Source organism: Ochotona curzoniae, unplaced genomic scaffold, assembly GCF_017591425.1.
Source record: "Ochotona curzoniae isolate NIBS_2020 unplaced genomic scaffold, NIBS_Ocur_1.0 contig_43, whole genome shotgun sequence".
Lineage (NCBI taxonomy): Eukaryota > Metazoa > Chordata > Mammalia > Lagomorpha > Ochotonidae > Ochotona > Ochotona curzoniae.
In genome coordinates this window covers 30,783,075-30,808,749 of record NW_024466218.1, presented here as the reverse complement: position 1 = coordinate 30,808,749, position 25,675 = coordinate 30,783,075, and the positions used below count along the sequence as shown (strand labels likewise).

Below are 25,675 nucleotides of genomic sequence, written 5' to 3'. Positions count from 1 at the left end.
CTTTCTGATATCAAAACTGTTTCTGAAGTAAACATAAATATGTCCATGACTAAAAGTCATAGCCATGGCTCCTGTACTTACACAAATGTGAAGAATTGGTTAAGCCCTAAGGCAGAGATTGGTGAGGTTCCCACCCTTTGTCAGGAGTCACAGCTTGAGTATAGTCACTGCATTTCTGTTGGGAATGTGCCCTGCAACATTTGGATGCTCTTGGTCTAGCAACCAAATTCCCTTTATCAACCAGGACACCTATTTTCCAGTTCAATTGTGGAGTGAGTGACTCTCAGTTAAATGAAGCTACTTGGCCAGAAGCTAAAAACCAGTTCCAAACCAGCCCCACCCCAAGCCAAGGCATAACTCAGGCATGATTCAGCGACATCAGGCTATCAAAGGATAGCATCAGGTATAGCTATTTCTGTACTTTCTGCTCCAGACCTCTCCACGCACTCATGCTGAGGCCGGGCTATATTAAAAAGCATATGACTGCTCCCCATGTCCCCTTGCACTGTCCTGCTGCTCTCAGAAAAGCAGCTCCCCTGAAATAACGATGTTAATCATCATCATGATAGATTATCTGAAAACTCTGTCTTTGGCTCTGGTTTTGAAGTATTTATCCTAAGACAAAAATGATCAAATATTTACCTGCAACTATTTTTGTTTTCCAAAAATGTTTTGGCATTTCTTCCTTGTTTTCTCTTAGATGTGTCAGTAAATGACTTTATCAAAGTCTAACAAGTTCCTCTCAGTATTTACTAGGGCTCTTTAGAAGTAATGCATTAGGTGAGAGGGCAATTATCATCTTTACACATGCAGCAATGAGCAGGGCCATTCCACATATGCTTTAGTCAAGTTTATAAATAGAGAGAAACAGAGAAAAAGGAGAAACTAGGGGCCCAACATGATAGCCTAGCATCTAAGTCCTCACCTTGCACGCACTGGGATCCCATATGCGTGCTAGTTCTAATCCTGATGGCCCATCCAGCTCCTTGCCTATGGCCTGGGAAAGCAGTCGAGGAGGGTCCAAAGCCTTGGGACCCTGCACCCACGTGGGAGACCTAGATGAAGCTCTAGGCGCCTGGCTTCAGATTGGTGCAGCACCAGCCATTGCGGTCACTTGGGGAATGAATCATCAGACAGAAGATCTTCCTCTCTGTCTCTCATTCTCTATGTATTTCCAAAAAGATAAAATTAAAAAAAAAATTTTTTAAAAAGGAGAAACTATGGGCCTGGCACAATAGCGTAGTGGTTAAAGTCCTCACCTTGCACGCACCAGGATCCCATATGGGCGCCAGTTCTAATTCCGGCAGCTCCACTTCCCATCCAGCTCCCTGCTTGTGGCCTGGGAAAGCAGTTGAGGGCGGCCCAAAGTTTTGGGACCCTGCACCCGCGTGGGAGACCTGGAAGAGTTCCTGGCTCCTGGCTTCAGATTGGCTCAGCTCCAGCCATTGCGGCTGCTTGGGGATCTTCCTCTCTGTCTATCCTTCTCTCTGTCTATCCCCCTTTCCAACAAAAATAAACTTTTTTTAAAAAGGAGAAACTAGTTTTCTTTTTTATGACCAAAACACTTTAGCCCCACTGTCACTAGAATTGAACCAGATCCTAGAATATGCAATATTGTGCAACAAGGCAATTTAACTAACTGAACCAAAAAGAAAAATAAAGTGATAATTTATCAGGAAATTGAGACATATATCGTAAGTATTAAAAGGTGAGTTTAGCAAAATTTTTGATTCACATAGATGTAAAAAATATATGTATTTATGTTTATAAACATAATGCAAACTGAACACTTCAAATTATTTATAACAGCATCAAAATACATTCCACACCTAGTAAATATGAAATCCTCTACACAGGAAAAATGTGAATTACAGTTTAGAGAAATTAAGAAGCTCCAAGCAAAAGACCATATTTTATTTATGTTTTAGAAGATTCAATATTGTGAATGCATCAATTCTCTCAAAATTGCCAACTGCAATCTCTTTCAGAATCCTAGACTTCACTTTTCAAGGAATCAGCCAGCTGATTCTAGACATATGGAATAGAATATAGCAAATGATGAAGAATATCAAAACATTCTTTAAGAAAAATGAGGAAGGGCTTAAAACTACTTAATTAGATCTCATTATAAGGTAATTAAGCCATTTGGGGCCAGATCAGAGTTTCAGAAAAACACCCATACATGGTGTCCACTTGGTCTCCGTTTGAAACAGGTATACCTGCAGGCCAGTGACAAGACCTTGCCATTTCGGAAGCATCATGCTGAATTTGCTGAGAATCTATATGAGGAAAAAGGGAAAGCTAGATCATTACCCAGACTGTAAACACATTTTAAATATAAATGAATCATGGAGTTAAATGGAATACACACGCACACACAAAATAAAGATTGATAAACTGGACCTCACAAAGCATGAAAGCTTTCATTCATTGAAACATACATCAAAGTTGATCATGGAACCCTACATTTCCAGTGAACTAGTGATTCCATTTCAGAAATGCACTCAACATTAACATTGCAGATAAGCACCAAGAGCACATGGACAGCAGGACATTCATAATGGCCCCAAACTGGAAACCCAGTGTATTCCACTAGTAAAACAGATGGGTAAAGAGTGGTGTGTTCATATCATGGAATGCCCACACTACAGAGCAATGACAATGGAAAAACAAGGACAACAAAAGAGATTCGCAAACAACCAAGCAAAAAGAGCCAAAAGGAAAAGAGCATGTTCTGTATGACCCTGTTCCTTTAAAGCTTAAATTCAGGAAAAACAATCCAATGAGTGCTTCAAGTCAGCATTCTAGCTGAATTGGGAAGTGGGAGGCTTGAGAAAGGAGCAGCTGTAAAACCCCACGTGGGGTTGTTGGAGGGAATGAGAGCATCGTGTTTGTTGACCTGAGTTGACAGCTGCACAAGGAATCACAACAACTCAGTGAACCCTTCATTGAGCATATTTATATTACACATCACAAAATAATCAATTTCTTGCTCATTTTTTCATAAATATGCCATGGCCTTATTCTTCCTCTTTATTCTCTTTATTGGGCCTTATTTTTTTTTCTATTTATCCGGCAGATATTTTTTTAGCAACTACCCAATGTCAGATACTGATGTATATTAAGGCACAACAAGGAATAAGATGGAAAAAGTTCTTTTTCTCCTTTTTCTTTTTTGAAGATTTATTTATTTTTATTGGAAAGGCAGATATACAGAGAGGAGGAGAGACAGAGAGGAAGATCTTCCATCCATTGGTTCACTCCCTAAGCAGCTGCAACGGCTGGAGTTGAGCCAATCCGAAGTCAGGAGCCAGAGGCCAGGAGCTGCCCTCGACTGCTTTCCCAGGCCACAAGCAGGGAGCTGGATGGGAAGTGGGGCTGCTGGGATTAGAACCGGCACCCATATGGAATCCCGGCATTCAAGGTGAGGACTTTAACCACTATCGCACCGAGCCCCATCCCTTTTCTGTTTAAATCCACGTTCTGTAGGAGATATGCAAACTACTACCAAATGATTAATAGGATGTCTCTAAATTGAGGTAAATCCTATGAATTAAGAAAATACTGTGCTCACACATAATCAGTATTGGATGTGTATGAAAACTTCGGGTGCATGTCTAGGAAACTACCTTGAAGAGCGTTCTTACTTGGTAAATTGCCAGCTGCTTAATCATTTGGATTTCAGAAAGGTGATCATAAAATCTCTGAACCATAAAAATCCCTGGCGAACCTGCTGCTTAGCATAATGAAAGCTACCTAGCTTCAAATCTCAGGGCGTGGAATTCAGCTCACCCAGCACAGCTCTAAGATGCCGTCTACTGTTTAATATGCACTTAACTGCACTGACAGAAGAGGGAGCCCTTGAACCAAGAAAATAGAACATGATGCCAAATCACTTTCACAGAGGTGCCTATCGTTTTTAGTCAAAGCATTCCACACATATTCATTAATTAGTAAAGATAGGAAAAGATGCCCAACAAAAATGTGAAGTGGCTGTCAGAAGGAATCAGATGAGGGGAGGCATGTGATGCAGTGGGATAAGTCACTTCTCAGAACCCTTGCACGTCATTCGAAATGCCAGCTCCAGTCCTGGCTGCTCTGTTCCAACCAGCTGCCTGCCAGTGCATCTGCACATGATGGTTTAAGTGCTTGGACCCCACTGGAAGACCCGGACAGGATTTATGGATCATGGTTTTGAGCTGGCTCTACCCTGGCTATTTCGGGCACTTGGGGAATAAGCCAGGAAACAGAATATCTCTCTGTCTCTTTCTCTGACACTTTGTCTTTCAAGTACAATAAATAAAAACACTTTCAAGAAGGTAGCATAGAAAAATTTTTCATCTGATGAAAATATTCCTCAATCGGTAAATCAGGAAAAGAAATAAAGCAACAGCAATACCCTATGGGTTAAACACCAAGGGACAAGCAACCATGAACATGAAGAATGACACTACTCACTACTTTCAAATATTCAGAATAAATATGAATGACAAAACAGCAAGCACAGAAATAAACATGTGTAATGACATCCGTCTGAGCTGAGGGAAAAAAGTAAAGAAATAGCAAAATCATCTCATAAATAAGACTGAAATATTAGCACTTAAGGGGAATGTACACTGAGGGACAAAAGGAAATAAGAATACCCTCAACTTGGAAAGCACAATAAAAAAAGAAAGAAGAAAATGACCAAATAGAAAATATAGGAAAAAGTTTTTAAAACTCTGAAATGCATGTAAGTGTAGACTCTGAACAATAAAAATAAAACAACGGATAAGTTAATATTTAAAACTATAGTCCAGGAAAGCATTACAAAAACAAAATAAATCCTGAGCCTAAATATCTAAATGGCCTACAGTATGTCCAGGTAATTGACGTTGCATGATGAATTCCAACACATATATATACTAGAAAACCAATTAGGTTTTGTTATGTACAGAAAAGGAAAGAATGGACTACAAGGCAAACAAGATTGCACACACAGAGCAATGGAATTATATTTAAAGAACTCAAAATAAAAAGAAATAAACTCAAAAAATCATATCCCTTCATGTACTCCTTCTTGAAATAAGTCCATAAACAACCATTTTTAATCTACCTTTCCAAAAAAAATAAATAAATCTTTTTTTTTTAATTGTCAAAATGACAAAATTCTCGGGCCCAGCGTGATAGCCTAGTGGTTAAAATCCTCGCCTTGCATTCGCCAGGATCCCATATGGGTGCCGGTTCTAATCCCAGCGGCCTCACTTTCCCATCCAGCTCCCTGCTTGTGGCCTGGGAAAGCAGTTGAGGGCAGCCCAAAGTTTTGGGAGCCCGAACCCGCATGGAAGACCCAGAAGAGACTCCTGGCTCCTGGCTTCAGTTGGCTCAGCTCCAGCCATTGCAGCCACTTGGGGAGTGAACCATTGGACAGAAGATCTTCCTCTCTGTCTCTCCTCCTCTCTGTATATATGCCTTTCCAATAAAAACAAATAAATCTTTCAAAAATAATAACAAAATTCTTGAGAACATTGTAACCCTTGATTCTTCGTGAAGTGTATTGCTCTCTTTTCAAACTACTGGGACAGAAACATTTAATTTCTCTGTTTCATTTACTTTTTGATTTTCTAAATAAATGAATTAAATTCTTAAAATTTTTTCTGAGTCATTTGTTTTGAATTGTTGAATTATTAGAGTGTTTTCACTATGTTTATACATTCTTACATTTTATTTGCATATGTTTATATTTTACAATTATGCTACTAAGTGATATTATTTCTATTTTTATTTCAGATACATGATATATTTCATCAAGGTCATGTACTTGTCTTTGTCCCTGTTGTTGTTTGAGTGGCAGATTTTTTTCTCAAGTTATTTCTTCCGCTGACTTCCTTTTATTTAGCATCTCCTTTTCTCTACTATGTTACCTTATCCCCCCTTTAGCTGGTAATATAGTCACTGACAGTTTCATTTTGAGTGTCAACTTGACCAGGCTAGCAGGTTCCCAGAGGGCTCACCGACCGTCATTTCTGGTTGTCTATGAGGTCTTTATGAAGGGATTCACATGTCAGTCAGTAGACTGAGAAAGGAAAGTTCCTCCCATGTGGGTATCAACACCACCTGCTCTGCAAAGTGGGCAGTGAAATGGATGGCAGAAGGAAGACAAGTGTGCCACCTCAGTTTCAAGCAAGTCACCCATTTTTTCCTACCCTCGGGTATCCAACAGCTGCCTCTAGTTTCTGGAGCCATCAACGTCCAACTGGGTCTAACACCATTGGCTCACCAGTTTTCACAACTTCAGATTTGTATTGGAACTTTGGCCATCTCTCTCTCTCTCTCTCTCTTTCTATTTACTCCCTCTTTCCTCTCTCGATCTCTTCTATATGTATCCTCTCTCCAGTCTCTCCTCTCAATCTGAATCCAAAATAAATAAATAATTTTTTTAATATGACCCTCAGCCTGATGTGGCTGCCCACTCTCCAATTGTGAACTTCCAAAATAATTGACTGAAATAAGACTTCTTTTGTACTTACCTGCCCTCAGGTTATTTTGGTTAAAGAGACTAAAAATCCTGACTAAGTGTGAGTTCTGCCTAGAGTTTCTGAGAGACCCCTCCCTGGATGGCACCAGTCAGTCCAAGGGCAGACAGTGTGGGCCCTAGGTGGACCTTCCCCAATCAAGCCAATGAACTAGAGTTGCCTCAGAAGATTCTACAACAGACACTGTGGCTGGGGTGGAGGGGACCTGAACCAAGGTCCTAAGCAAGAGCAAGAAGATCTGGCAGCAGCAGGAGACACAAAAGATGCAGCAGGGGATGTGTGACTCTGACTCTTTACCTTTAGGGGGAGGGTTCTGTATATCTGTCGCTCTCTGTTCTTTCTCCCTAAGTGCCTATTAATGGATATTGAAACACATTCAACTACCCTGCACATTTCTTCACATTTTTAAGCACGTCCTATTCATGCATTCATTCTATGTTTGTAAAATCCTATCCAGCACAGTCTTCCAGTTGATGCTATACCTAGGCTCATTTCATTCTTCAGTCTACTTACTGACCACTTGAAAGAGCTGGGTCTCAATTCAGGAACTCTAAGTGGATCTTTTAAGAATGCCCTATTTGGGCCCGGCGCGATGGCACAGTGGTTAAGGTCCTCGCCTTGCATACCTGGGATCCAATATGGGCGCCGGTTCTATCCCGGCAGCCCCACTTCCCATCCAGCTCCCTGCCTGTGGCCTGGGAAAGCAGTCGAGGACGGCCCAAAGCTTTGGGACCCTGCACCCGTATGGGAGACCCAGAAGAAGCTCCTGGCTTCAGATCGACATAGCATCGGCCATTGCGCTCACTTGGGGAGTGAATCATCGGACGGGAGATCTTCCTCTCTGTCTCTCCTCCTCTCTGTATATCCGCCTTTCCAATAAAAATAAAATTTCAAAAAAAAAAAAGAATGCCCTGTTCTTACTTCCAGAGTATTATTAATTATAATGTTTGTACTTTGAAGGTCCGTGACTTCCTTGTGTGATTGCTGCTCTCAAATGCTCCATAGGTCTAGACTGTAGACTTACCTTTCTACCTAAGATTACTCTTGAGACAGTCAATGGATGTTGGTTTTGGTTGACCACAGCTGCCACACAACTCATGAGTGGGAAGAGCTGGATGTGCTTCCGGGCAAGTGAACTGACAGTTTGTGAGGCTTGTGTGGGACATTGCCAGAGCCCTGGGGCACTGCTGCACAGCCATGACTCAGGTAGCCACAGTTACCGTTCCTGTTCCAGGACAAAGGCCTATGCCACTCCCTGCTTGTCGAATCCTGCTGCAATCCTCAAGCCACCCACCACCATCACTGCCAACCTCTTTCTCCATTGTTCCTGAGTTCCTCCTCCCCAAGCTTGAAGATCATTGACTCAACCTTAGCCTCCATTGCATGAAAACTTTGTGTTGAGTTCCCTGGTCCTCATAAGTCACATACACAAACGAAGAAAACAAATGACCTCTTGTATCCTTATTTACATTTGCAAGGATAGAAAATATATTGGTTAAGCATCCACTGTTTAACATCCAACCATGTGGCCTGGTTCAAACCTTCGTTCATCTACTTTGAAACCTGGATGATTATAAGCAAACTGTTCCTGGCACCTCAATCTCCTCGTATATTAAATGTGGGTAATAATAATAACCCACCTCTCAAGATAATTAAGATTAAGTTGATGCATAGGATGATCATCCTCAGTCAATGTGGGCACACAACACAATAATGTCAGAGTGACTTTATTCTTCCAGATACAGGAATTCATCCCTGGCTGAACCCACGTTGCCAAAGAGTCACAGCTGCCAGCAACTTGAGGGCATAGTGAAAACTCTAAATCTAAAATCTTATCCCTTTGCTTGTCAATTGTAGCCATATTTTTTACTAAGTTTTTTTTTCTGGCTTTTTGTTCTCTGACTGTTCTCTGGCTTTGAATTTCAGTCCCAAGTGGCAAACATCTAACTTTAATCTCTGTGAACTTTGCAGCATAGTGCTGGTCAAGGGGAATTAAATACACCCAATTTCACATTGACAGAAAATCTGAGAATGATATTCTGTTGCATTTACATATGTAAATCAATTTGACTGGTTATGAAATTCTTTAATCATATGTTTTCCCTCACACCTGAAGACTAGATTTTGTTGTTTTCAGAAATGTAATACAAAACAAATGTTTCAGGCCCATCTCATTTTTATTATGTTTTGTTTGTAAACCCAGCTGCCATAATTGAACTGTCCCAGTGCCCTGCCCATTTGGGAAATAAATCAGCAGTGGGAGATTCTCTCTCTCTCTCTCTCTTCTCTCTTCTCTCTCTCTCCTCTCCTCTCCTCTCCTCTCCTCTCCTCTCCTCTCTTCTCCTCTCCTCTCCTCTCCTCTCCTCTCCTCTCTTCTCCTCTCCTCTCCTCTCCTCTTCCCTGCTTCTCACTTGCCAATAAATAAACAAGTTTTACTTATAAAACATGCGTTGTTCATGACTCATTGGATTATTCAGTTTGTCCATGTTGATTCCTGGCAGCTTTTAAGCCCTATCTGAATTCTTCCATTGCAGTTTTGGTTCCCTAGCTGTCCTTTTCTGCTTCAGCTCTTTCACATTTCCTCGCGGTTGATCTTGGAGGACTTCAACTGCAGTTTCGCAGATGACACATATTCTTTCTCCCGTTGACACACCACAGCACTTTTCTAAGATGTTCTTTCAGCCCTTGCCTGAGGTCACTTTATGGAGTCTTCCTCTCTAGACCCAAGATGATTGCTACAGTGCTTGTTCTGCACTTGTTCCCACTGACACACACGTGGGGGGAGTGGTGTGCATGCGCACGTGTTTGACTTTCATGCATCTTTTCCCTTTTGTTGTGATTCTTTTTCAAAGCCCTATGCATTTCACCATGTTTTTATCCTTGAACACAAAATGACATATTCAGAATCTACATGTATCAACAAAAAGCAGGTTTTTCTCAGCCCCACTGTTTGTTGTCCATTTGTTTTAAAATACATTTATTCATTTATTGATTTATTTAAAAGGCAGAGCATCAGAGAGAGATCTAAGCCAATCCAAAGCTGGGTGTCAAGAACTCCATCAAAGTCTGCCACACTGGTAGCAGAGGACAAGCACTTCCCTGCCTCCCCAGGACATCACCAGGAGGCTGAATCAGCAGCTGAGTAGTTGAGACCCAAGTCAGCCCTCTTACTTGAGATGTTGCATTGCAAATAATGGTTTAACCACTGCAACACGATGTCAGTTCTCACAGACTTCTTTTTGAAACATTTGTATTTATCTGTAGCTAAAACTTTTGTTGCTGTACACAATAACATTATTTACATACTATTATTTGGAGAATTAGCATTATATGAGAACATGGGAATTTATAAATTAAGTATTAAATGTATGGAGTATTTTGGTATGCATGTTGGGGTATTCATTTTGCTCTTCTTATTGAGTAAAGAGAAAAGGACTTGAATTATTTCCTCTGAGTAAAAATAGAATAAGGCAGTGGGTTGGAAAGTCAAGAATTCAGCATGTCTAATGCAGGTGGAGACCTTCCATGGGATTGGCACTCATCTGGAGCAGAGATCCCCAGAAGAAGGGCTTGGCTCCTCACCCTGTGCCCCAACTGCACCTCCACCTCAGGTCACTGATATTTTAATAGGTTAAAATACCACCCATGCATTTGATAAAAAGTGATAAACAGCAATTGTGGATGAAGCAACATACTGTGTGACTTGCCCTAGCACAGGAGAAAACTTGGGGGGGGGGGGGAGTTTAAGGAGCAAATACCCATTAGACAACAGACAACATTGCAAAGAATACTTTAAATAAAATAGAACACTCAGAATCTGTGAACTAGAGAGTAAGGGAAAACTTGGTGAGCAATGTGTTACCATGCTTCTCTGGAAACTGTGTCATTATTTATTAGAGAGTCATGGGGAGAGAAAGAGAAAAAAAAAGTACACGTGCTTCATCCACTGGTTCAATCCCCAAATGCCCACAACACCCAGGGTTGGGCCAGCTCAAAGCCACAAGCCTGGAACGAACTTCATTTCTCCCACATGGATGTCTGAGGCCACACACCTGGAACCTGCTACCTCCAAGAGTGTGAGTACCCAGAATCTGGACCAGAAATGAAAGGGATACTCAATCCTGGATACTCCAAAATGGAATGGTGCTGTCCCCAACACACCATTCCCAGTGGATCTACTGTCTTTAAACTGACATTGCCCCTTTTGCCCTACATGTTAACACTGCTAGATAAAAGGAACTTTGAACTGGTAAATAGACTTCCTCTTCTGGAAATTTTTATTACACAAAATGTCTTCAAAAAGTTTGTGGAAAGTATGCATTAGGAAAAAAACTTCATAGCTTTCGAAAATGTTTGCACTGAAATTAACTTATTTTTAATTTCATTTTTCCAAAATCCTCAAAGCTCTTTCTACCTCTGATTTCTGTACTGGAGAATCAGTTTTGCTGGTATAAGGAAAATGAAAATTCAAAAATTCTTTATTTTGAGTATAATTTTCAGTGTCTAATAAGCTTCCACCCTGAGTAGTTATGGTGAACTAAGGTAGAATCTTCTCCTTGGACAGTCTGGCTCTGTGGTTCTTTAGATAGAGTAGATGAAATATTAAAACCTGGGAGAGTGGGCTAAGCCACTGCCTGCAACACCAACATTCAATATGAACACCAATTCAAGGACCACTGCTCCGCTTCCAACCCTGCTGCCTGCAAATGCGCCTAGGAAAACCTCTCACTCTCTCTCCTCCCCCCCCCTTTTTTGTTTCTCTCCCTCTTCTACTCTGCCTTTAAAATCAATCTCTTTTTTTTCACATTTTTATTTCTGCTGCACTTCCATTACACCTCCCTTAGGTACAGTCCACCATGCGTTGAGAAGGAAAAAAAGAAAAAGTTTAAATAAAATAAAATGGTAAGTCTTCATCTCCATGGTGTTGCCAAACTTGTAGCAGGGGTATCAATGTGATGCTAGGTTAGTGCAAAAGAGTGTCCAATAACCAATCTTTTTTTAAAAAGAAACACAAAAATCAAGAACACTGCTACAGGGCTCTTTCTACTGTTGTTACCACCAAAAAGTATTTTACTTGATTAAACTATAAGAGTTAACACATGTCCTCACATCCCTTAAGTTGCCCTTAGGTAATTTCATTCAGTATGTAAATAGCTGTAAAAGAAAACCAAATGGAGAAGTAAGAGAGGGTAGGAGACAGCAGTGAGTACGAGGTGAGGAAATGGATTCCAGAGGAGTTGGGTTGGCAGAAATCTCGTGATTCTAAGCCCAGTGGGAGACAGTAGAAAGCAACAAGACAGATGGGAAACTCACGGCTGGTACAGGTGACTCCCTGATTCTTCCTTGCTTACTGGCCCCAGTCAATGTTGTCAATAGAAATTTCTTACATATTTGAGCAATCAGTTGTGTGTAGCATTGATATGAGTTTGTTTTTTGATAACCCTTCCTTTGTACTTAGGATGGAAAAATGAAAGAAATTATTACTGGGGCAAAATATATGTTTTTTCCTATGCAGCAAACATATACTGTTAATTTTACAGATCTATGTATTTTGACATTTTTGGATAAAATATTAAAGCAAATTTTTTCACAAAAACATCATCCAATGACATATTATATTTATTTAACAACAAAAGAAATTTATTAACTAAGGAAACCCACTTTAATCAAAGAAGAGTAAAGAATAAATTTACAGATTTTTTAAAAGATTTATTTATTTATTTTTATTGGAAAGGATATACAGAGAGGAGGAGAGACAGAGAGGAAGATCTTCCATCCAATGGTTCACTCCCCAAGTGGCCACAACGGCTGAAGCTGAGCCAATCTGAAGCCAGGAGCCAGAGCTCTTTCAGGTCTCCCACGCGGGTGCAGGGTCCCAAGGCTTTGGGCCGTCCTCAACTGCTTTCCCAGGACACAAGCAGGGAGCTGGATGGGAAACGGGGCGCATGCAAGGCAAGGACTTTAACCACTATGCTATCGTGCCGGGCCCAAATTTACAGGTTTGACCAGAAATATCTAAGAATCTTATTTTTTCTCATTGTTGTAAATAGATACAGAGAATGTGTGTTTTTCCATTTTCCCCCACATTCTTCAAATTCTAAGAACTCTCAAGATAAATGAGGAAAACATGTCTACCAAGTAAAAGAATTAGAACATGAGAAACACCAGATAATGCCAGGCCTAGGTGCAAATCTCAGTGTCTTGTAGGCTTCCTGTCACTGGTTCAGTGTCTCACCATAATATTAAGTCACACATGGAATAGAGTCTCAAAACGTTAACTTCTAAAGGAGTCATGGACAGGTTAAACTTTTGACTACCTGACCCATACAACTTGCATTCTGGAGAAACGATTGCCTCAAATGGCCTCTTATCATCAAATATGAACTGCTGGGTATTGTGAGTTTTGACTACCAAGAAGCCTGGATGAAGGAAGAGAATGCGTCCCCAACTGAACAAAAAGAGAAGCTGAGGAAGGGGGCCGGTCCCAGGAAAGATGAGGTTAAGCTACGCTCTCCTGCAAAGCTGCCCCCTCCTCTCCAGAGCAAGGCAGGGGCAAATGGGAGGAAGACAATCACAAGTTAGGGCAGGGAAACTGGGCACAACCAAGGACAAGGAAGTGACCCTGCTGCAAATGAGGCCGCCAAGTTCCCTGAGCTAAATGTCTCAGTGGTCATTCCAAGGCGTCCAGCCAAGGCGCAGGCACAAACACAGATGGCCTTCCTAAAGAGCAAAGGGGCTGGCTCTGAGTGTCTGAATGTGGGAATCATGCCTCCAGTGAAGTTGAGCTGCGCAGGAAGCTGCCAACCCCTGAGGAGTTTCCAGGTGCATGTGCCCAGGTCCATAGGGCCCAGCCTGTGACCGGAGTACAGAAAGAGGTTATTGGCAAACCCTGCCCTCTTTTTGTCAGGGACTTAGGAGTAGCTACTTAGGGGAATTATCCAGAAGAGGATGGAGGAGAAGTGGGGGAGTGCTTCAAGACGCCCCAGAGAACTCAAAATAGAAAAGTAATCCCCATCTGCCTGAGACCAACTTGACACATTCTGGAGTCCATGACAAATTTACAAGACAAACATTGTATCCCGTTCTGTTAAAAACAAAAGGTGGTAGAATAATTCTGAAGCACCACCGAATGTACACCCTGAGCCCTACCTCCAGACAAGGGAGAAGACCTCACAAGACAACAGAAGGTACAGGAGGCAGAAGCAGGGCATCTTGCCCAGTGATGCCCATGATTACAACCCCCCCCCAGGAGACAGCTGAGTGTCCAAAACTCATTTCAGCCAAACATCCTGACCATCTGTGAGTTTGCCATCTCTAAGAAGTGGTCTATTGATATTTGAACTCAGGATTCCTGCCTAACAAGGTAGTTGAACAAAATCAAGACCAATGTGAATTGTGTTGACCTTGCAGTCTCAGAGAGTAAATTTATGTATTTGAAAGTTTGGAGTGGGTGGGAATATAGAAAGGGAACAAAGATCCTCAGTACTGTCAGATTCGGATGAAAAGTAGCTCTTGGGTGTGAGAGAGCAGGACTCGCACCCAGGTTGACAACTGGAGGAAGGAGGTCAGCTTCAGAGTCAAGGCAAATGACAAGGCAAAATGCACATGCCTGGGTGAGACCGGGAAGAGCACAGTGCCCACTTTCCTCCAAAGTGGAGAGGGCACATCCTTTCAGGGAGAGCAAACCCTACCATAGAAGAGAATGCTCTGGGTTTTGTTGTGCCTGATTAAAAAGAGGAAAGGGTGATTGGCGTTAAACTCTGTCCAGGATGGCACTGACATCTCCATGCCCACAGCACCACTGCCTGCAGCTGCCTCTGTGCCATCCTCATCCACCTCCACGAAGGCTTTGTGGACAACCTTGGACAAATACAGATTGGGGCTTGAAGAGATTCTGGTTAGATCAGCCTTTCTTTCATCAAAGATATCGGTAATGCCCAGGTCTTGGAGAATGGAATTGAGATCGTAAGTATCTTCCAGGGTGAACTGGGGAAAGGAGACAGCAACCTTCTCTTCTGACATATTTTTTGAGCTGCACCAAGCTGCTACTTTTTCATAGGTGATATTTCTTTCAAGCTATAAAAGGAAGAAAGTAACATTTAGGGTCAGATGTCCAGTCTGCAAAGAATGCCGCCCCCCCGCCCATTGCTTCCAAGAGCCTACAGCCATTTCAAGAGTCAGAGCGTCAACCTTCCAATCTAAATCTCAAAATAATCTACTTCCATGTTAGGCCCCTCCAAGAAAATCTCTTTCCTCTATAAATTACAGGATAGTTTAGCTGTGTTTGGTATTTGATAGACCAGTGTCCAAAGCCAAATCAAGCTCAGCTGATTACTTCATTAGGCTTAGGGAATCTCATACATTCTGAAACTGAACTTCTTCTATTAAACAGAGATAACATAATTAGCGTCTTGCAAGGACAAGAACACATAATGTAGGTAATGTGTTAAATGCAATGTAGGAACATAAATTTGAATAATGACTTTGATATTCTAATAGCTCTGGTGGTGTCTCTCCCCACATTTTTTCTCCCTCCATCTCTTCCTTTAACCACATAGCACTATGTAGCTGTGTTTCTCCTGTCTTCACTTAGTTCTTCCTCACAAGCCATGTATTCCAGTACCAGCACCTGTATTTCTGTCAAGGTCATGCACCCCAAACAGGATTCAGCTAATGGGCCTGTCACTGGACTACAGCAAGGATCCCCCAGCAGGCAGGATAGGCACAAAAAGGAAAAACTCTGCCATTTGTGGTGGTTCTTAAGTTACTCAGCCTCCAGTTTCCTTGGTGTTCACAAATGTTCCAGGCGGTTATGGCATTGTAGAGTCCTGTTACAACGTTTTTAGCTATTTTACTTTACGGCAAAATGAACACGAAATAAATAGCTCACAGAATCTAGACCTTTAGATAGTCTTCAGTTCCGGGTAGCACAGGTGTCCTCCCTCCAGCAGCGACTGTGTGGTCCACAGCTATTCTGCGGAGTCATGACCATGGGGTCAGGGGGCACACTCCACATGTCATGACCAAGGGGTCTGGGGTGGTATACTCCACAGCTCTGCAGTCATCACCATGGGGGCTGGGGGCACACTTCATAGCTCTGCAGAGTCATGACCAAGGGGTCTGGGGTGGTTTACTCCACAGCTCTGCAGTCATCACCATAGGGGCGGGGGGGTGTAGATCGCTTCACAACTTTGCTGCAGAGTCATGACCGTGGGGAGTGAAGGAGGCACTCCACAGCTCTCCTGCAGAGTCATGACCATGCAATGTGCTCCACAGCTCTACTGTAAAGTCATGACCATGGGAGTGGTATGTTCCAGAGCTCTACTGTAGTCAAGACCATGGCGGTGGGTAGTGGATCGCTCCACAGCTCTGCAGAGTCATGACCGTGGGGTGCGCTCCACAGCTCTGCAGAGTCATGGCCGTGGGGTGCGCTCCACAGCTCTGCAGAGTCATGGCCGTGGGGTGCGCTCCACAGCTCTGCAGAGTCATGGCCATGGGGTGCGCTCCACAGCTCTGCAGAGTCATGACTGTGGGGATTTACCTCGCACAGGCTCTGCAGGTTGTCTTCAGAGGAAGAAGGCAGCAGCACGAACATGCTGAGCTCCCCCTTGGTGTACTTTATCTCCAGAATCTGCATTTTCAGCTCTTCCACAAAGCCCAGTTTAAACACACCCTTCTGCTTCATCATCTTCACACTCTTCTTCTCATTCTATAGGAGGCAAGATGGGACGTCACAGGTGGTCCCCAGACTCCAGAGTCCCAACCCCTCTGAGGAGGGTGGCTGTCTAAGGTGAGACAGATCTGCATGGGAGCCCCGGAGCCATGCCCATGATCCCCACAGAGAGGCCTCCCCATCACCACTCAGCCCTTCTCTTGCCAGTATCTTCTCTTCCCACAGTTTTCTCACTTCTTTAACTCCCAGACCACCTTCTCTACAGGCTTCTACCCATATCCTAACCAGCATAAGCCCCCCACGCCCCAAAAAAGGCACCAATGAAAGTCAGGTGCTGAATTTTATTAATAACAAAAACTTCTCAGCTGAATCTCAGAGATTTAAGTTTTAGACTGCAGTCAACATACAGCAAATAGTTCTCCAAGAAGATTACAAGTGGACTATCTAGAAAACCCTGAGATCAAATCAAGTACCTGATTTAGAACAAAGTCGGCCTCGACTGTGTGTTTATAGTCGAAACATCTATCCCATTTGGCTTTGAAGTAAACAGCATTCACCAGGACCAGCACAGTAGCATCATTGATGGTGTTCTTGCTGAAGAAGTCCTTGATTTTACCTAAAGAAAAGATCCCCAAGGATATCCAGAATTTGAATTATTGTAATAGCATACTTGTAGACAGATTTTTTTTCATGAAGCTTTACATCTCCAGGTTACAGAGTGTCACGTCAGGATCTAACTCACAGGGTTGGCACTGTGGTGAAGCATGTTAAACTACCATTTGCAACATCAGCATCTCAGAGTGCTTAGTTGAGTCCCAATTACTCTGCTTCTTTCTTTTTTAAACACTTATTTTTGTTTGAAAGACAGAGTTACAGCGAGAATCAGAGACAGAGAGAGATGTTCCATCCACTGGTTTACTCTCCAAACGGTTCCTTGGCTAGAGCTGGCCCTATCTGAAGCCAGGAGCCAAGAGCTTCTTCTGGGTCTTCCACATGGGTGCAGAGGCTGCAGGACCTAAGCCATCCTCCTCTGCTTTCCTGGGCCACAAGTATGTAAGCTGGAATGGAACTGCAGCAGCCAGGACACAAATCAGCACCCATACGGATACAGTACTGCAGGAGAAGCCTAGACTACACCATGGCGCCAGGTCCTATTCCATTTGTGATCCAGGGTACTGCTAACATGCCTGGGAAAGGAGATGATGTTTGGGATGTGAACCAGTGGATGCAGAATTTCTCTCTCTCTCTCTTTCTCTCTCTCTCCCTCTCTCTCTCTTCCCTTTTCCTCTCTCTCATTTTCTCTCCTTCCATCTCTCTTCACCCACAAGATACTATGTAGCTGTGCTTCTCCAGCCTTCTCCCTCTCTCACTCTCTCTTTCTTTCTCCCTCCTTCCTTGTTATTCTACTTTTCAAATAAATTTTTTAAAACTTTTTAAAAAGAATTAACTCAAGTAAATTACACCATTCAGAGCCGTGTATAACATCAAAATGAAGTTGAGGGAAGATAGTGATGGGAGGGAAAATTCTTTCACTCCAACCTGGGGGAAGATTCAGTTCAGAGCATGTAACTGATGGAATCTCCCCTGGTTCTCTAAATAACTTGTGGTTGGTATTTATCACCAGACAGCTTGGGCCACGGTTTATCTTTCTAATTATAGATCCAACCACCTGAGTATTCTGTCATCTCTTTGAGAAAATAACTTACAGCATAAATTTTCTATTTCAAGCATTCATCACAGTATAGATGTTCTAATCAGAGTATTGTCATCTTTTAAAGTCACTCCCCATTCTTAAACTTCTCAGGCTTCCATTTGTTTATTATCTAAAACAAAACTAAAATCTTTTATACTGGGTACATTCTTACTAAGTCACTACAGATTTACTGGAATTGTCATATGTCTGAACCCCACGCAGAACAGTTAAAAGGTGAGTAACAGCTGAGGATGAGTGCCCAGGAGGGTCAGGGCACACAACTCCTACCTATGGCAGCCAGAAAAGCATCTTTGATGGTGGGTCTGATGACAAACCAGTTAGAACACTAGACTGTATTTAAATGTGACTGGAAAGGAATGGCCAGCTTGGGTGCCCAATGAATGTAGAGTCTCTCCTTTCTTCCACTTAAAGACCTCTTTTTCTTTCTTTTTCTTTTTATTTTTTTGTTTTGTTTTTTGTTTTTGTTTTTGTTTTGCTGGGAGCTGAGAGAGAATAAAAGAGGAGTTTCATATTCCAACACTTCTCCATTTCTGTAGAACTCCAAGTATCACTCTGGCACTACCTCCACACCTCCTTTCTGTCGGAAAATGCCTCTATATTTAGTGAAAAGCAAGTGAGAACATGACTGTGTTATGTCCAGGTCCTCTGAGTAGCTGGGGTCTCTTTGTAATATTGGCTTTTTACATTTCAAAATCATTGGGAAGGGTTGACATCTTGCTCACATTGTGGCTGACTGAAAGGCACTTAACCCCCTGTGTGATCCAGTAAAGAGTAATAATAAATAGCAATAATAGAGTTCAAACTATCTGATTTTGTCCAAGATCAAAAGAAAAATCTGTAGCAGTTGGTTTGGTCTTTCTCACCTTGACATTGAGATTCAACCCAGAAGTTAATCAGTTGTCTGGAATTCTCAGGGTCTTTCCGAAAATCAACACTTTCAATTGTTGTGTGATAAAATTGAATCACATCTTCTACATATTCCTGTTCAATTGGAATAAATGGAAAGGAGTGCAATAAATGCAAACAGTGCTGCCCACCGTCAGAAGGCAGAGATTCACAGGAAGTCTAATGAGACAGGCCTGGACACTGAACACGTGGAGCACGTGGGTCCATCCTACCTGCTCACAGTCTCAATTTGCAGTAACAACGCTTCAACTGCGGCAGGAGTAATTAAGACACAGAACATTTGTTCACGAAGCAGTTCACAGTCCCAGGAGCAAGTACCTTTTCCCACTGACACTCTTACATTTGAACAATCCATTTGTGAAGACATCAAAAGCTAAACATGAAGGAACTCAAGGAGCTAACTGAAGGCGTTTCTGTTTACAAACTAAAACCAACTTACTGCTTATAGACTTACTAGCTAGATGATATGCAAAATGTTTCAGAAATAAATAGGATGAATGTTATACAACTTTTTAAATGAAATTAATATCATAGAATCATGTGTTTAAAGTTGATGGAATGGCAAATATCTCCAATACATTTGTTCAATGTGTTCTACCAGGATTATCAAATAAGTAATGCATTACACAAGTGTCATTGATTTATACACTTCTAATAGATAAATGGTCTGATACATGATTTTATATCTCAAAAAATGTGGGGTCTGGGAGCCAGCAGAGTGGCATACCAGGCCAATTCTCCACCTGCAGCACCAACGTCCCATAAGGGCACTAGTTTTTGCTCCATATGCTTCACTTATGATCCAGTTCCTTGTTGATGCCTTGGGAGAGCAGCAGAGGAGGGCTCTAGTCCCTGGACCCGTGAACCCACATGGGAGGTGCAGAAGTTCCAGGCCTTAGCTTCAGATTGGCTCAGCTTTGGCCATGGGTAGAAAAGCCAATGGGAGAGTGAGCCAATGGGTAGAAAATCTTTCTTTCTTTCTGTGTCTTTAATTCTTTCTGTAAATATACCTTCCAAATAAAAATAAACAATTTTTATGCACAGAGTTTCTTAACATTAAAAGTTGTATTTTCTAGCAACAGAACACAACTGTTTTAGTTAGAAGAATGTTGTCTCCTTCCAGTGCTCACCAAATGTGTCCCATATGTATCAGTGGTCACATTCTTCATGTTCATGGTTTAGCAGGTGGCTACTTCTGGTGACTAAAGTATAACTAGAAGAGAATGAAGATGGCAGAATAGGGTAAGGACAGGTTTAAACAGATGGAAATTAGCCAGTGTGAAGGAGAGAGGGCGCATTCTAAGAAACAGGAGAGGACAGAATGACAGCAGAGAGACACCTAGAGACTGACAGACTCAGGAAAGCAGTGGACACAATGGTGTGGTGTTGCAATGACGGATACCCCAGAGGCATTCAGCAAGTGGCAATCTGAACTACACTGGCAGCCGGAACTCCACCAGCAACAAGGTGAGAAGAGAGCTCAGGCAGTGAACCCAGACAAAGAATTGCCCATCCTGCTAGTCTGTTTGATTTGACCAGAGGCAAAGATAGAGAGAGCAACAGGTCCCAGATGGGTGGTGTGGGATCAGGGTGGATTTCACAGCCCAGTCTGCCCCTGTACCTGAATCAGGTACCATTTTGTTTAAGCAGGCAGTACTACAAGAATCAGGTGTCATTTTATTTATGGCTATGTGGCAGTGCTACACAAGCAGTGAGCTGGCAGTGAATTCATTTCTGGCTCAGTGAACTGCAGCAACTTGGCATCCTACAGGTTCCACCCAAAATAGGTCTGAGTAGCTCTCAGACCTGACGGCCAGCAGATCAAAAACTCTAGTAGTAGCACATTTGTACAGTGTGGAATGACTTTAAGACTGCAGGGACAACAGTGAGTTGTGCATGCACTGAGCTGGGAGCGAACTCACTGAGCTCAGTGCATTGCACTGGTTTCACAGGGAAAATAATCTCAACTTTGTTATAGTGCGGATCAAAATAGGTCTGTGTAGCCCTCAGATCTAACAGCCAACAGATTCAGGCAAGATCAGCACCTCCAAAACCCAGTTATATATGATACCTGGGACCTGCTCTAACCAGAAGTAGAAGAAAGTTTATACAGACAACAGTGCAGCCTCAGCACGATATCGCAAGAGGTAGAGAGTGGTGAGCCAGGAGCTGAGGCTATGGAGACCATGGTGGAAGTCTAACATAAGAACCCAGACCCAGAACTCACTGGAGGGAGTGGCACATGTGACTGCAAACAAAGAGCCATGTGCCAACTGCAATAAGTAAAATCAAACTGTAGACCTGTGGGTGACAGAGCTTAGAAACCTGTCCCAAGAAGAAGAATCTGATAACTAGAAGTACAATGAGCAAGACCAAAAGAAGAGATAGAGGCACAATTAGTATTACTGAAGACTCCCATTCAAAGGAGCAAAATCCCTTGCCAATGGAAATGTATCATAAAACTGATAATAATAATAAAAGTAAAAAAAATAAAATAAAAAGAAGAACTAGAGCCCAAGTTGAGACACATCTCACTCTAAACACAAAACGATTTAGCCTCAGTGACCAGACCTGCCTCTTGGGCTTCCAACATGCTCTTCTTCCACTACAGCACCATTTTTGAAGAGCAAAGTGTACACAATTTCACTGGGGTATGGTGGCCTGTTTTGGCACAGAAGATATTTTCAGAGGACGGCTCTGAATAAGCCAACAGGAATGCTTCATTTTGACAGGAAAAGATTGGCCATAAGAGAACGCCATTACCAACCCATTCATGCTTCAAAGCTATTGCTCACATGACCTCTTTTCTACTCACTCAGTTCCAGACAATGGATCACATAACTGCTCACTCTGAAAATTGGGAGACAAAGACAAACGTTTGTGACAGCGAGATGTACATCCTGAAAAGCCACCAGTCCACAATACACACCCTTTCAGAAAGATCTGTGTACAGGCAGCAGGTGAATACTCTAGCCACTCACTTGTCTTTAAGTAGCATGCTACACAGTAGCTATAATCATCCATGCACAACTCACCGGACTGATTGGGATTTCCTTCTCTCCGTAAAGTCTGTTGGCTATACTCATGGTGTAATCAGGTTTGATTCTGTCTAATTTGGAGAGAAGCTTCCCAAAGTAGCAGCTCAGCAGTTCATTCTCTTCCTTGGATGACTCAGTCTAAACAAAGAACACACAAAATGTGATTAAATGTGTTACTTTACATATGTTAACAAAAAAGGTCATGTTCCTTGTAGGGAGCATGCTGCGAAAAAGAGAGGAATGAGAGGTGAGAAGCTGCCCTCCCCTTCACAGATGCTTCCAGATCACTGCCAAGATCATGTATAGAAAAGATAAGTGTGTCTCAGGAATGCACGCTATAGTTAGATTGGGGCACTTAATTTCCCCCTGTACTCAAAACAGCGCAAGAAACACAATCTTCTCTCCACACCTTCATTCTGCAGTAGGAATAATCAGGAGAAAATCTCTGATCCTCCTTCTGGCATGAAACAGCTGACAAAAATCTGGCACGTCTGTACAGGTTTCAGCACAAAGCAGAATATCCACAAACGGGGAAGAATTTCCCTGCTGACGCTTTGTGCTCACTGCCCTTAACCTTCAACCGTGCTCCATCCTGGCAACCCACCACCTATAGAAGCAGGTGGGTAATGGAGACTAGGATCCAATTTTTTTTTTTATCATGAGTAGAGGATATTACATCCTACTTCTTAGAAACTTCACTCACAGTCAAAGTTCTATAAGAAACACAACCAAAAAGGAATGGCAGAGCCTCTGAGGACACAGCTGATGTTGGCAGCCAGGACCTAATGTTTCTGGAGAAGCAACAACAGCCAAATACATCTCAGCCAGAAGGAGCAATTTCTCAGCCAGCGGAGCTGGAGTTAGGGCAGCAGCTCAAATGCAGACTCACCGATCCTGTGGCTCCCTTCTGCCCTTCTGAAGGACTGTCAGCTGGCACTCTTCCTGTGCTTTTCCTACAGGGAATGGGCTCTTTGTCCTCTTCCTGGGAAATTTCATTGAAGTGTAGCACCTACGTGACATTGACAGGGTCTTTGAGATAAAATGAACAGTATGACATCACATAGATGCAGAAACATTGCCATGTGACAGTGAGTGATTGCATAGTTTCTTTTCTTGCGTTGTGAGGGGGAAGGGATGGGAAGTGACTGAATGCAATGCCACATTGCTACATGCAGAGATGTAGAGCCAAGCTAACAGTACAGCAAAGGGCTCTAAAAGTTGCACCTAGGCTAGAGCCTTTTAAAGATGACCAGTTAGCATTGACTGTAAATATTAAGTATTTGTAAATCTGGAAGATAAATTTAAAAAAAAAAAAACAGAAAATGGTAAAACACCTCACTAAAAATTTGTATTAATTGAATGTTGCTGTGATGTTTTAAACATATTTTAAAATAAAATTTACTTTTAAAACTAATCCTATCTGTTTTTAATTTTTAATGTGACTGTTACAATGTCTTAGTAACATTTGTGTTTGGATTGGGCATCACTGGCCTAGAGTATTAAATCCAACAAGGCACAGCAGGTGAACCGGCCAGAGAAGAAGGAACTTCCAAAACAGGTCTGGAAGATAGACACCGTACTCTGCAGCTAACTTTTGATAATGGAATAGAAAAATAAAAACACTGTGAAGAGATGAATAAGCAGAATCATCACAAACACATTCTGCCTTAATCTATAAATCCTACTCCTCCACATTAGGGGGGAACACCCTAATTCACACCTAATCCTTCTGCTGTGCCTCAGATCCAACCTCGGGAGTGTGTAGATTAGGGAATTATTCTTGTCACCTTCACACATTCATTGTGCCAATACTCACGGGAGCCTACTCTAAACCAAGCACTGTTCTAGGATAAAATTCCTGTCCTGTAGGAAACCAAATCTGAGTGGAGGTGTTAAACAAAAAGCAGCACATGTAATAACTAATGACATATGGATTGTGTCACAAGCTGGAAAATGTTATGTGAGGGAAAGCAGCTAAAATCCCATGGGATTAAAGGATACAGCATTAAACTGGGGAGTCAAAGTAGGTCTCCTAGAGGAATTGTACACTGATAAGGACTTGAAAGACAAGTGAGTTAGGAGACTCAAGGGAAGAGCCATCAACCAGGTGGAGCTGGAACAAAAGCCCCAAGGCAGGGAGGACAGTGTGACAGACACACGGGTAGGTGAGCAGAAGGTGAGAGATGGAGTCACAGGCTTGATTGTGAGTCAGATCCCAGAGCTTCTTGGGCCATTGTAAAAAACTGGACTTGTATCAGGAGCCAACTCAGAATTCTGAGTTTTCGAACATAAAAGAAGCAGAATGTTAACAATTTTCAAGGGATCTTTTAGGCTGCCATGTTGAAAAGAGACTGTCAGCGGAGCAGGGAAGCCACTGGAGACTATCGCAGTGTCCAGCTTAGAAGAGATGGCCTCAGAGAGACAGTGAGAACTGCCTGGGTTCTGCTTCTACTGCAAAAGAAAACCCAACTGGACTATCTGACAAACGTGTTGTGAAGTGAGAAACACAGGAGTCAAGGAGGATACCAAGGTTCCAGCCACCGCGTACAGTCCTGGGGTTAGAAAATATTTCTATTTAGCAAACGGAATGAATGAGGGAAAACACATGCACATATTTTAAAATCGCTAATAACATTGATATCACCAACTGTAGAGGGGAAGAAGGACAAACACGCAGATATAGAATAAGAGAAGATGAAGAAGGAAAGCTGTCGACCTGTCAGACAGCTTAGAAAAAGGTCGTTAAGGAAAAAGAGGTTCCATCGACCTTGAAGAATGAGAGGATTGAAAAATAGAACAAGATTTGAGCATACAGCTGAGACTCACAGGCACACATGCTCCAAGCCAGCCCAGGTACCGTGAGTACCTCAGCACGCCCAAGTGGGATGAGCATCTGCCCTGAGCATGAACTCGGGGTGCAGGACCCCACATGGATACACACCTCATCAATCTGACGACCACTGTCGCTTCTAGCCCCCAGGCGGACCATGCCAAGGGCAGCAGAGAGGCTCAGAGGACAGAAAAAGATATTCTTGCGGCAATCATCTCGGCTGATCTCTTGAAAAATGTCAAAGCAAAATTTGGTGTTTGCCGCAACGAGAGAGTCCATTGTGAAAGTAGTGACAGCTTAAAACTGAAAGAGAGGTGGAAAAATTAAAGCAAAATATGTAAACAAGTCTTACTTTAATTATCCACAATACAATTATCTAATACGCTATTAAAAATTAAGATCATTATCATATCTAAGTGTAGATATTGAAGTCAGTATTGATACAGAGAGAGGTTTACTTTATTTGAATGGGGTGAATTAGTTTCTTAGAACTGCCACAGCAAATTAGAACAAACAAAGCAGCTTTACCAACAGGAATTTGTTCATCCACAGTTCTGGAGGTCAGCTGCAAGCTGGCACCCCCCAGATCTCAGGAGCCCACCACACACGGGCACGCTGGCCCAAATGGCCACCTGAATGAACTATATTCTACACATAAAATGTGGAACACGGACGTAATACTGAGTGAAAGAAGTCATACATTACAATTTTTCACACCATGCTATTATTTCATTTACATAAAGCTTCAAAACTGGCAAAATTACTCTTTTGTCTTAGAAATCAGGAGAGCTACTGTTCTTGTGGAGTGGATCATTGGCCAGCAGCAGATAGGAATGACGGTGGGTTAGGAAATTGTCTCTCCCCTGAAAAGCACCACAATGTGTAGAGCTTGCCAGCTTGCCAGTTCGTGAAAGTAACCCTGTGATGACCAACTTCAAACCATTAATAAGCCATCACTATTACAGAACTTGGAAAAGATAAAATCTTCCCTCTGTGCTG

General features: G+C 42.4%; 1 protein-coding gene across 3 annotated transcripts; it reads right to left on the bottom strand.

Moving 5' to 3' along the window:
* Positions 1 to 13,752: 13,752 nt before the first annotated feature.
* SERPINB12 (serpin family B member 12) lies at positions 13,753 to 24,955 on the bottom strand. 3 transcript variants are annotated; one of them, XM_040984751.1, is made up of 7 exons: positions 24,788 to 24,955; positions 22,732 to 22,855; positions 21,844 to 21,965; positions 18,766 to 18,883; positions 16,662 to 16,804; positions 16,057 to 16,224; positions 13,753 to 14,591 (listed from the first exon to the last, which is right to left on the bottom strand). In XM_040984751.1, exons 1-7 carry the CDS (start codon positions 24,953 to 24,955, stop codon positions 14,187 to 14,189), a joined length of 1,248 nt encoding a protein of 415 aa, XP_040840685.1. In that variant the 3' UTR covers positions 13,753 to 14,186. The 3 variants fall into 3 exon arrangements, with proteins under 3 accessions (XP_040840685.1, XP_040840684.1, XP_040840686.1); XM_040984750.1 differs by having other exon boundaries at positions 21,844 to 21,984; positions 22,736 to 22,855; XM_040984752.1 differs by having other exon boundaries at positions 21,844 to 21,984; positions 22,784 to 22,855.
* Between the last annotated feature and the right edge of the window lie 720 nt (positions 24,956 to 25,675).